The sequence below is a fragment of the Trichosurus vulpecula genome, chromosome 6 (assembly GCF_011100635.1).
Source record: "Trichosurus vulpecula isolate mTriVul1 chromosome 6, mTriVul1.pri, whole genome shotgun sequence".
NCBI lineage: Eukaryota > Metazoa > Chordata > Mammalia > Diprotodontia > Phalangeridae > Trichosurus > Trichosurus vulpecula.
The window spans coordinates 26957406-26970044 of record NC_050578.1 but is presented as its reverse complement, the minus strand read 5'-3'; the positions used below and the strand labels follow the sequence as shown (position 1 = coordinate 26970044).

Below are 12639 nucleotides of genomic sequence, written 5' to 3'. Positions count from 1 at the left end.
CACATACATACTGAGTACATAGTATAAAGACACTAAATTGGTACTTAAAATACTCAATCCTTCTCCATTCCTAGGGTTTCCTCTTCCCGCTGTTGTTTTTATGCTTAATAGAATGTAGGATTATCCTTTATGGTGTGGGTAGCACAGTCAACAAGATTTTGTCTTGGAAGCTGGATAGAGATACACAAATCTCAACGTATTTTCTTCCTTCAAGATTTTTGAAGATTTCCCTCCTCTGCTTAATGTCATTAATTGGTTTTGCAAAAACAATGTCAGATACAAAAAACAATAGCATCATTCCTTGGGAAAAATGTCATAAATGGATGATTAAATTAGGTTATGGGGGAGCTGTGTAACTTTCCAGGAGAGTTTGACTATCATGTATTTATGGTGGTATTATGAAAGGAATGTTTTTTGGGGCAACTTTATTTGGAGTGTGCTTGTATTGTTTGTAAAAGAAAAACTTCTTTTGAATGATGTTAATATTTTATTCTGTCAAAACATGAAATTAGTTTATAGTAATTTTTTTTTGTTACCTTGAACCATGGTATAGAAAGAATCAATTGATGACAAATTTGAAGTGATGCTGACATCCTCTTCCCTGCTGGATGATTCAATGTCCACCGTAATAGCCTTGTCCATTTCTCCATGAAGGTTGGTGACCACTCCAGTTGGAAATGTCACATTTGTCAGACGGCCCTCACTGTCATAGCTAAACGAAAAGTGGCACCTTTTCAGTATTTGACAGAAAAAAAAGCCCAGGTTCCACTTACTTTACAAATATAATGAGCAGAAATAATGTTAGCAGCAGAAATTTGGTAGAATGTTTGTCTTTGTGCATGAGATATGCAGAGTGTGGACTTCAAACATGCTTTGAAGTAGTCAAAAGCCTGTTTAACATATAGAAACCTCAATCGGGAGAGCAAGAGTAAACAGGACGGCTCTCCAGCTCGGCACATTATTCTTTGAAGTGTGACCAAAATCTTACTGCACATCTAATTTGCCATTTCAAAGGGAACATGTTTGCTGGTATTAAATTCCTTAGCATTCTTCAGTCTTTTTATACTATCACACTAGGCTGAATTTACTATTATAGACTTTTCAAGGAAAAAAAGGATTTACTATCTCCTGCCATCTTTGACAGTGTATTGTGACCTTATAACTTTACATGTATAATAAGAATATTATTGTATAATAATGCATAACAAGAATATAACATGCATAATCATAACATTACACATACACCTACACATGCATGCATATATATATAAAACAGATAAAACATGTTAATACACTTGAATAAACATACACATAGAAAACATCTTGCTGATTCAGAGGTATCATTCTATAAATTAATGGTGTTTTATGGACTTCATTTTTCATTACTTTTTGGAACATATCACTGTAAATAATTAATTCCCATGTTTTTAATGATGATAATGAGCTATCTATACTGACATAAATATAGGTAGGTGATAGCTTAATTAGGCAAAACTAAAGAGATGTGATATGATCGTTTTTCTATTTATATGTTTAATGGTTTTATGATACTTACTGGAAAAAATTTTATTATTATGAACTTTATAAATGTCAGCAAACATGAACATTTTCTTATACAAACAAAAGAAAAATATTATATATGTATAATGCCATGAATTTCAATTATGTGTAGCTTGTTTTTTCAAAACAGGTATGTGTACATACATATAACTTAACATGGCAGTTCCACTACTGCCCTATGTACTTTTTGAATATCTGGCTGCCCTCTCCTGTGTATTCTGAAAATTCATCATTGATGCTCTTTCCTTTGTTTCATTGTTTTTTGAATTACTAGCATCTTTCCGTTCTTTCTCAAATTCTTAAGCCCAAGAAAAGCCTGCTCTTCTTGAGTACTTTTAAACTAATTTTAAATTAAGATGTCTAAAATGTAAGGAAGGAGAACTTGAATTTTAAACATCTATTCTACATGTTTATTAGTTGAAATTACAGTTATTTTGAAAGCATCTCCTGGTTTCATGATTTATGACTGCCAGGGAAAATTCTGCAAAAGGTGATTGTACTAGGGAAAGCGAGGAAATATAAAACCATGGCTAAAGAACAAGGGATTTAATTATGCCAACAACAAACTAAAAGTACATCTGCACAACTACACATATGTGACATTACAAAATGAAGCAGAGATTGGAAACAGATGCTTGTATAACCCAAGGCCAACTCCTGACTTGCCCAGGGTCACATAGCTAGTATCTGAGGTAGGAAATGAAGGTAAGTCTTCCTTTTTCAAGCTGCAATGCTCTCTTCATCATACCATACCATCTCCACTCATCAGTTATCCGGATGTCTCCGTGGAAGTTTTTATCTTAGTTCTTCATTTTACTTTGGGTGTGCAGATAGCACATATATTTTTCTGATGCATGGCCTAAGGTTCTGTGATAAGATTTGTAATGACCACTTTTGCGGTCATTACTACTGTGCCATTAGAAGTAAGAGGGATCTAGGTATGTTTCATTGTAATTAGAACACCAGAAAAGTGATAATAGGAAAAATGAAAGGATCAAAGGGGCCAAATAGAATGTAACAAATAAAGAATAACAGTAATAGTAATAATAGCAATATTATAATAATAACCAATTAATAAAAATAGTAAGTTACATAATAGTAAGTTGTTATACACAGAAGAAGTATTGGTTAAACCTCCCTTAGAGTAAAAATAGGGAAGAAATTATTCTAGAAAGTATGAAATGAGCAGAATCAGTGAGGGAGCATTTTTGCCTTAGGTCCCTAGCACAGTTCTTCCACAATAACTTAGAAAATGTTCGAGACCAAATTCTGAACAGGGAAAGCCAAGAAAAAGTCATAGTGAGTCATTTTTCCAGCCCAGGGCAGCTTAGGAAGACAGAGACCTGGGGCAGGACCTGGCCAGCTGCAGGTGGTATAGCTGTGGGGATGGGGAATGTCCAGGAACAGAAAGGGAGCTGAAACAGGAGTCCCAGGGCAGAAAAAGAACCCAGGGGACCCCTGAATTAGCACTGGGAGCAAGAACAGGTGCTATCTAGCAGCAGTGTTGCCCATCACCCAGTCCTGGGTTGCAGACCCAGAGTGGAGAGGAACAACTATGAGTCTGAGTAATGAGCCCAAGAGTAGAGTGGCAACTCAGTTCTAACCTTTGGCCCAACGTGTATTGTTAATACATTTTTGCTTAATTTGAAGATCTTCACATCCATTAATAGGCCCATGTTCCCTGCTTAAGTCACATGGAAGCCTAAATTACATGAAGCCTGTGGTGGAAGGAGCTTGCTGAATGAGTGGAACAGGACAGGGTGGAGTAGAAAGTTAGAGCAGTTAGAGCTGGAGGGTTGTGATACCCTCTAACCTTGAAGAAGTGTGTGTGTGTGTGTGTGTGTGTGTGTATACTCTAAGATTAGAATTTTGCTTTGCGGCTCACTTATGGGAAGAGTGTTCATGTGGTGTAGCCAGATGAGACTCTTGAGGAGCCCCCCAGCCTTCAAAACCCAGATGCTGGTGATTTTCTCTCTGGTGACTATGTGTATATCACTTCTGGTCAGACAATTGGAAGCCCTGTCTGTTGATTTGTGTTAATTTCTGCTTGTGATTCCTGCTTATAATTTCTGTTTGTATTTTTTCTGAAGTTGAGGGTGCTGACTTTTTCCCCTGAACTAAGTGGATGATATAAGTATGTCTAATTAAAGTAAGATTGTTAACCCCTTTAAGTTGCTTTCCTTCAGAAAAGCAGATCAAAGAACCTGTGCTAGCAACCCTCCTGTGTGCCGGTGTTATTGGTGTTACACCCCCACAGCAGTTGCAAGTAGTAACATTGTTGTTATAACATGTAAGGCTACAGTGGAATAACCGGGACAGGAGACCAAGACCAAAGAGGAGCCAGCAGTTTAGTTGTCCTCTTGAAGAAACTCCTAATGGAGTAACAGTGACTTAGTCCAGCAGCATTCTGCTTACACTCAACTATACACAAGCCAACAGACCCAACTTGTAGAGAACTCAAACCTGGAGGACAGTGAGCAGACCTCTCCCTGGATCACACCACATTGTAAGCACTGAAGACATGCAGACCCATAGACTGAAAGCAGCAGCAGTACATAAAAGGACAGAAGCTCAGGCCAGACATGCCCCTTCCTCCCCTGAAGTAAGCAGGACCTAATGCTAAGAAAGTCCAAAGTCAAGAAGTGGACTCGAAAAATGAGCAAACAAAAAAGAACCTAACTGTAAAGAGCTACTAAGGTGACAAGGAAGCTCCAGACTCAAGTACTGTAGACACAGTGATCTGAAAACATCTATAAGCAGAGCTTCAAAGAAGATGTAGACTGGACACAAGCCCAATGAGAATTGCTAGAAGAGTTAAGGACCTAAAAAATGATTTTAAAATGCAAATGAGAACTATGGAAGAAAGATAGGAAAAAGAAAATTAACAGGGAAAGAGAATTAAAAGAGGCACAAAACCTTACTGGAAAAAATAACGCCTTGGAAATTAGAATTGGCCAAATGGAAACTAATGCTCCATGAGACATCAAGAAAAAATAAAGTCAAAAGACTGAAAAAAAAACTGAAAAAATAGAAGAAGATGTGAAATTTGTCTTTGGAAAAGCAACTGATCTGGAAAATACATTAAGGAGAGATAATTTAGGAATCATCAGAAGACCTGAAACTCATTAACAAAAAAGAGTATAGACATCACAGTATAAGAAATTATAAAAGAAAACTGCTCAGATATCTTAGAACCAGAGGGCAAAGTAGACATTGAAAGAATCTATCCATCACTTCTTGAAAGAAAATATAGAGCTTTCAGGTCAAGGAAAAAAGAAAGACTTCAAGTAGTGTGGAGCTACAGTCAGGATCACACAATACTTAATAGCTTAGAATATCATATTCCAGAAGCAGAATCCAAGAATAATCCTACCCAGCAAAACCGAGTATGATCCTACAAGTTGGAGAAACAGACATTTAATGGAAAAGAAATCTGAATCATTCTTGATGCAAAGATCAGAGCTGATTTTTTGCATGATATCAAAGGAAGAATCGAAGGGTGGGGAAGAGGAGGTGCACTGGGAGAAGGGACAAAGGAGAAGAAAAATGGTTCTCTTACATAAATGAGGCATGAAAGGAAGAGTTTATATAGTGGGGGGGCAGGTAACATTTGAATATTATTTTCTTCTCAAATGGTTCAAGGAGGAAAGAAGAAACATACAGTTGGGTACAGAAATTCAGTTTGTCCAATAGGACAGTTGGAGAGAAAGGGGGAGGGGCATAAGCAAAACAGACTTTGGAGGAAGGGGCAGGGTAAAAAAAAAAGATAAGGATAACTATAAGAGGATAGGTGGAGGGAAATACACAGTTAGCAATCATAACTGAATGTGAATGGGATGACTCATTCATAAAATAGAAGAGGGTAACAGAATTTATTTGAAACAACAATCTAACATATGTTGTTTACAAAGAAACACACCTGAAATACATAGAGTTAAAATAAGGGGTTGGACCACAATTTCTTATGCTTTAACTGAAGTAAAAAAAGAAAAGGGATAGCAATCATGGTCTCAAAGCAAAAGCAAAAATAAATTTATTTAAAAGAGATAAATAGGAAATTACATTTTGTAAAAGCTACTATAGACAATTAACTTCAGTATTGACTGTACACGTACCAAATGGCATATAGCATATTTAAAAGAAAAGTTAAAATTCTTTAACAGTGGGAGGCTTCAATTTATCCCTCTTAGATCTAGAAAAATCTTAACTTTAGGGAGCTGAAGAGATTTTTTTGGGAGGGAATGCAATTGGGGTTAAGTGACTTGCCTAAGGTGACATAGCTATTAAGTTTGTGAGGCTGGATTTGAACTTGGGTCCTCCTGATTTTGGGGCTAGTCCTATCTACTATAACATCTAGCTGCCCTGAACTGAAGAGATATTTAAGAAAATTTAGACATGATAAATGTGTGAAGAAAACTGAATGGGACCAAAAAGGAGCATACCTATTTCTCAGTACCCCTTCATAAAAACTGATCATTTATTAGGGCATGAAATCATCACCAAAAATGTAGAAAAGCAAAAATAATAAATGCATCTTTTTCCTGACCTTAGTGAAATAAAAATTACCTTCGACAAAGGGCCTTCAATGTATAGCTTAAAAATTAATTGGTAATTAAATAATCCAAAAGAAGTGATGGGGGAAAGAACAGATCATAGCAACAGTGAGTAATTTAATTAAAGATAATTACAACAAGATGACAAACATTTTAAAAGAGAAAGAACAGATCAAAGAAATGGACATTCAATCAAAAAAAATTTAGAAAACCCAACAAATTAAAACCTCCCAATTAAAACCAAGATAGAAATCCTGAAAATTAAAGGAGATATTAACAAAATTGAAAGTAAAAAAAGACAGCTAACAAAATAAAACTAGGAACTGGGTTATTTTTTTGGAGGGGACCATTGGCAAATTTGATTTTAAAAAAGAAGAAAACCAATCAAAAAATGAAAAAGATGAATTCAAAACCAATGAAGACGAAATAAAAGCAATTTTCAAGGACTATTTTGCCCAACTATATGCCAAGAAACCTTACCATCTAAATGAATATTTATAAAAATATAAAATACCCTACATTAATAAAATAGGAAATAGAATAATTAATCCCATCCTAGAAAAAAGAAATTAAAAAGCTTTAAATGAACAATCTATAAACCTAAGGGAAAAAAAATCCCAGGACCAGATGCATTTACAAGTGGATTCTACCAAATATTTAAAGAACAATTAACTCCAATATTACATAAACTGTTCTAAAAATAGGAAAAAAAAGTATCCCATCAAATTCCTTCCATGACACAAATGTGGTTTTTGATACCAAAACCAAGGATAATCAAAGTAGGAAAAAATAACAACTACAAACCAATTTCTCTAATGAATATTGATGCAAAAATTGTAAATAAAATACCAGGAAGGAGATCATGACCAGGCTGGATTTATACCAGGAATGGCTGGTTCAATATTAGGAAAACTATAAGTGACCATATCAATAAACAAAAAGAACAAAAATCATGATTATTTCAAAAGACACAGAAGTTCTCTGAAAGAATACAATACCCATTACTGTTAAAAACACTAGAAAGCACAGGAAAATGGAGCTTTCCTTAAAATAATAAGAAGTATCTATCTAAAACCAAGAATAAGCATTATCTGTAACGAGAGTAAACTAGGAGCCTTTTAAAAATAAGATTGGAGTGAAACAAGGATGTCCATTATCAACATTAGGGTTCCAAGTTGAACTCAAAATGCTAGCTATAGCAGTAAGACAAGAAAAAGAAATTGAAGGAATTAGAATAGGCAACGAGGAAACAAAATTATCATTTTTCATGGTATACTTAGAGAACTCTAGAAAGTCAATTTTAAAAAATGAGCCGAAACAATTAGCAACTTCAGTAAAGTTGCTGGACATAAAATAAATGCACATAAATCATCAGCATTTCTATGTATGACCAACAAAATCCACCAGGAAAGGACAGAGAAATACCATTTAAAATAACTTCAGACAGTATGAAATATGTGGGAATCTACCTGCCAGAACACACAAATAAACCTAAAATAGTTTACTTAATCATGGCCATACCAAAAACATCACCAAAGACTTACTTTATAGAGCTAGAAAAAATATAATTCATCTGACAAAAGGTCAAGAATATTGAGGGAATCAATGGGATAAAAATGGGAAGGTAAGCAGCCTAGAAGACCAGATTGCAAATTAAACTATAAAGCTGGAATTGTCAAAAAAAAATTTTGTATGGAGTTATAAGTATAAACAGTAGAACAGATTAAGTACACAATATACAGAAGCAAATAAGCACAGTAGCTTAAGTTTGATAAATCCAAACATCTTAGTTACTGAAACAAGAACTTGCCATTTGACAAAAATTATTGGTAAAATTGTAAAGCAGTCTGGCAGGAACTAGGTATAGACCAACATCTCACACTGTCTACCAGGATAAGCTCCAAATGGATAAGTGGTTTAGACATAATTTGATCATATAGACATAAGCAAATTAATGAAGCATGAAAGAAGTTACCTGTAAGAGCTATGGATGGGAAAGAGTTAATAACCCAGTAAGAATAGAGAGGTTCACAGAAGGTAAAATGGTTAATTTTGATTAAATAAATTTAAGTTTTTGCACAAATGAAACCAATGCAGGCAAAGTTAGAAGAAATGCAGGAAACTGGGATGAACTTTTTGAAGCAAGTTTCTCTGATAAAAGCCTCGTTTCTTAAACATATTGGGAACTGAGTCAAATTTATAGAAATAAGAGCCATTTCCAAATTGATAAATGGCCAAAGGATGTGAATATGCAGTTTTTAGTGGAAGAAATCAAAGCTATCAATTGCTATATGAAAAAATATTCTTAATCTCTAGTAATTAGAGGAACACAAATTAAAATAACTCTGAAATACAACCTCATACCCATCAGATTGGCTAAAATGACAAAAAAGGAAATGACAATTGCTGAAGGGTATATAATAGGTATACTAATGCATTATCGGTGGAGTTGTGAACTAGACTATCCATTCTGGGAAGCAATTTGGAACTATGTCCAAAGGCCTATGAAACAGTATACTTTTGACCCGGAGATACCACTACTAGGCCTATATCCTAAAAAGATCAAATAAAGAGGAAGCAGACCCATATGTACAAACAATATTTACAGCAGCTTTCTTTGTGGTAGCAAAGAATTGGAAACTGAGGGGATGCCCATTAACTGGGGAATAAGTTAGAGTACAGGAATGCGTTAGAATACTATTGTATTATGAGAAGTGGTGAAAGGGGTAGTTTCATAAAACCTGACAAGACTTGTATGAACTGATGCAAAGTGAAATGAGCAGAAACAGGAGAATGATTTATAGAATAACAGCAATATTAATAATTAACTTTGAAAGACTTAGTAACTCTGATCAACACAATATCCAACCAGAATTTCAAAGGACACGCTAAGAAACATACTACATGCTTCCAGATAGAGAACCAATGGACTCACAGTGTAGATAGACTGAAACATACTTTCTTCTATTTAATTTTCTTGTTTGTTTTTTTAAGTATGAGATAACTTTAAAGGATTTCCTTAGTGATAGGGAGATTTCAAGTAAAACAAAAGTAGAGAAAATTCAGTAAAGATGGGAGAAGCAAGAAGGGAGAATTGAAAAGTAAAGAGGAGGAAACCCAGCAGAGAAGTGGCATCTACATCATGGTCAAATGACACACTGATTTGATTAATTCAGCAGAAAATAATGAGCCAAAACATTAAGCTGAAATGGCTAGAAAAAGGTCAGAGGGCAGGGAAGGATGAGCACAGGATGTAGGGAAGAGAGATTGGAATGTGAGAGAGAATGCCAGAAAATAAATGTACCATGAATTTAATAAGCTCTTAAATACACCCACTTGATTAGAGGCATAATTGGGAAGTCTAAAAAAATTTGATATTTTTTTTTAGATCTCATACACTGTTTTTGGAGAAACAATATAAACTAACACTTATACAGTGCTTTAAGTTTTGTACTGTGCTTTATAAATATCTCATTTAATCCTCAAAACAACCCTGGGAGGTTGGCGTTATTATTCTCATTTTATTAATAAGGAAACTGAAACAAGTAGTGGTTAAGTGACTTGTCCAGGGTCATATAGCTAATAAGTGTCTGAGAGAGGATTTGAACTCAGGTCTTTTAAACTCCAGGTCTAGCATTCTATCCATTGAGTTACTCAGCATGCCATATAACATGTCCACACTGCCCTACACTATCAAATTGACCTAAAGAGTTATGAGTTAACAGTACCTACGCTAGCTTCTCTTTTAAAGTCTTTCTGATCCATGGGAAACTCAAACTCCATATTTTTTTTCCCATGTTAAAAAAAATCTTCCATTTCCTTCTTCACTGTATAGGTGAGAGGATGCCTTAAAATAATAAGGCAGTTCATAAAAAGGGAAGAGTAAGATAATGAGAAACAGGACTGTTGTTCAGGATAGTGAGATAATGATGTTGATGATGGAGAAAAGGAAAGACCACTTTTTGTTTATTTATCTATCTATCTATATATTTATTTATTTTTGGCTTTGTTATCTTTGGGCTGGGAACTACAGTACAAAAATTGCTAATCTTGGGCTGCATTCAGGGTAGAATCATGGCCAGGATTATTAGACTGTGGCACTTTGCCCTGATAAAACCACATCTGGAGTACTGTGTTCAGTTTTAGAAAGGACACCGATAAGCAGGAGGAATCTGGGGAAGGTAAGTAGGATGACGAGTACTTTGAGGTCCCGCCACATGAGGAGAGGCAGAAGAAATCTATTTAATGCCTGTATAACCTTGGACAAGTCACATATCATCAGTGGGTCATGAGGGCTAGGCAAGATGATTTTAAAGATCCCATCTATCTCTAAATTGGATTCTGTGAAAGTGAGGATGTTTAGCTTGAAGAAACAAAAAGTTAAGGGACATACAATGGCTGTCTTCAAGCACTGGAAGGGCTCTTGAGGAGGAATGGGATTGGCCCAGAGGGCAGAATTGGGAGTGATGGGTGGAAGTTGCTAAGAAGCAGATTTAGGCTAAATGAAAGGAAAAACTTGCTAACAATTAGATCTGTCCCGAAGTGGAAAAGGATGTTCTAGGAAGTAGTGGGGTCCCCCACACTGGACTTCAAGCTTGGTTGGCCGTTTATTGTGTAGATTGTAGAGAGGAGTCTTGTTCAGGCATGGGTTAGATCACATGGCCTCTCTAGTCCCTTGCAACTCTGAGATCAGGTCTTGAGCTTCTGTGGTCCAAATAATTCATTACCCTGTAGCCACCATAGTGAAGAACCTCTCTGAACTTAACTAGACTGGTCCCTTAAAACAAAAACTGATACACACACACACACACACACATATCATCTACTGCCAGGCCCACATTCTAAACCCTTCCAGCTTAGTAAGAGATTACACTCTGTTGACTAATCATTGGAGAAATGGGACATGCCATGGGGGCAGGGGTTTGCTTCTGTTCACTGCCAAGATTGGAGTGTGACTTTAGTTTCTGGCTGAGCACTGAGATAACTACTTGCTTAAATTGCTTTGCTGAAAATTATTTCACATAGTTCCCCAACTTATGTTTTATTGCCTTAATTTTAAATAACTTTGCTTAAAAAATGTGTTTCAGGTCTATTTAATGGACGTGAGAATGAGAAAGGGTCTAAATTAAAGCACCCAAGAACACCCTCTGCAACAACTCTTGGAAATAAGATCCATTGAAACAAGCTCTTTCCTAAGGTTCCTCACCCATCCATCCTAAGCCCAACGTTTTCTTCAAAGAGAAAGCACAGTGTCATAGGAGTACTGAATTTGAAGTTGGAGAAGCTGTGTTTTTTGACTGTCAGTTCTGATACTAGTTATGTGACCCCAAGAAAGAACTGCTTTCCCTGTTTAGGCCTCAGGTTTCCCAGCGATAAAATGAGGGAGCCCAGATTGGATAAGCTCTAAATCCTATGAAAGAGTAATATCTCCAGACAATTCATCAGTAAAGGTAAAGGAAAAGGCTTTACTTTTCGTGCTTTACACTTCTGAGATTTCAGGGATTCCCAATGACTTTCTACCAAAGATGGGAAAAAAGATCTTCCTTTTGCTGCTGCATGAGAATCTTTTCTCAGTTCTGAAATTATATGAAGTTTCTTGTGGTCTTAAAAACCCCTAAATGTTATAAAATGCTTTGTGTGGTACCTAATCATGAAATTTATAGAGCTAATAAATAATGTTCTTTGAAGAGTCCTGTGAGTGGTTGTTCAGCATGTAGGTATTCCAGCATTTTTCTTTATTTTTACAGATGGGTAAACTAAGATATGAAATGTTAAGTGTCTGATTCAGGCTCTTCATGGGAATCAGTAACAGAACCATCACTGGAACTCCTGTGGCCTGACCTCTCTTCCTTTGCTAGGTCACAGCTCCTCACAGAAGGTGAAGAACCACACTGTATCTCCAGCTAGCCCTTTATGCCACCTGCAAGCACCGGACTGATTCGACTGCCCCCCTGTCCCTGACCTGCCCTTTTCCAACCCTTCTGCTAGCTTAGATTTCCCAGAAAGGAAAACTTCATCTTTCTTGTAGAGAAAGCATTTCTCCAACCTTTGACTCTCTTCTTTGTATGGCTTTACCACAAATTCCATTTCATGCTGGGCAGGCATTTTGTATCACAGGATGCTGAGCGCAGTGAGATACAGCAGGCGATGTTGAGCATTCAAGCTGCAACCTATTACCATTGGGTTTTTGGGAAAGAAAAATACAAGTAACCTTTGTAGGCAGCATAGTTAATGTGCTAGAGGGTTAAGTGAGGATTTTCTCTGCTCAACAGTTTTGGCCTCTGAAGAGCTAAATTTGTGCCTTAAGAGGAGCAGCCTTAATGAAGCCAAGCCGCTAAAATGCTATTGAATCTCTATACAAGGCAGTATGGGAGATGAAAAGTACACTGGCCGATAGAACGTAAGCTCTGTAAGGGGAATAAGTTTCATTCTTGTCTTTCTATTCTAGTTCCTCTATGTGTTGAACAAATGCTTGTCAAGTTGTCAAGCCATGATAGTTAAGCAGTTCATAATCCAAATGAGGAGA

The 12639-nt window shown here is 36.2% G+C and overlaps 1 protein-coding gene across 1 annotated transcript in view; it reads right to left on the bottom strand.

The window, feature by feature from the left end:
• LOC118853460 (teneurin-3) overlaps positions 1 to 12639 on the bottom strand; it is a 324419-nt gene that overhangs the window by 23722 nt on the left and 288058 nt on the right. The window contains exon 21 of the mRNA XM_036763567.1: positions 537 to 712. Within this exon, the coding sequence (XP_036619462.1) occupies positions 537 to 712 (176 nt within the window). The remainder of the gene's footprint in view (positions 1 to 536; positions 713 to 12639) is intronic.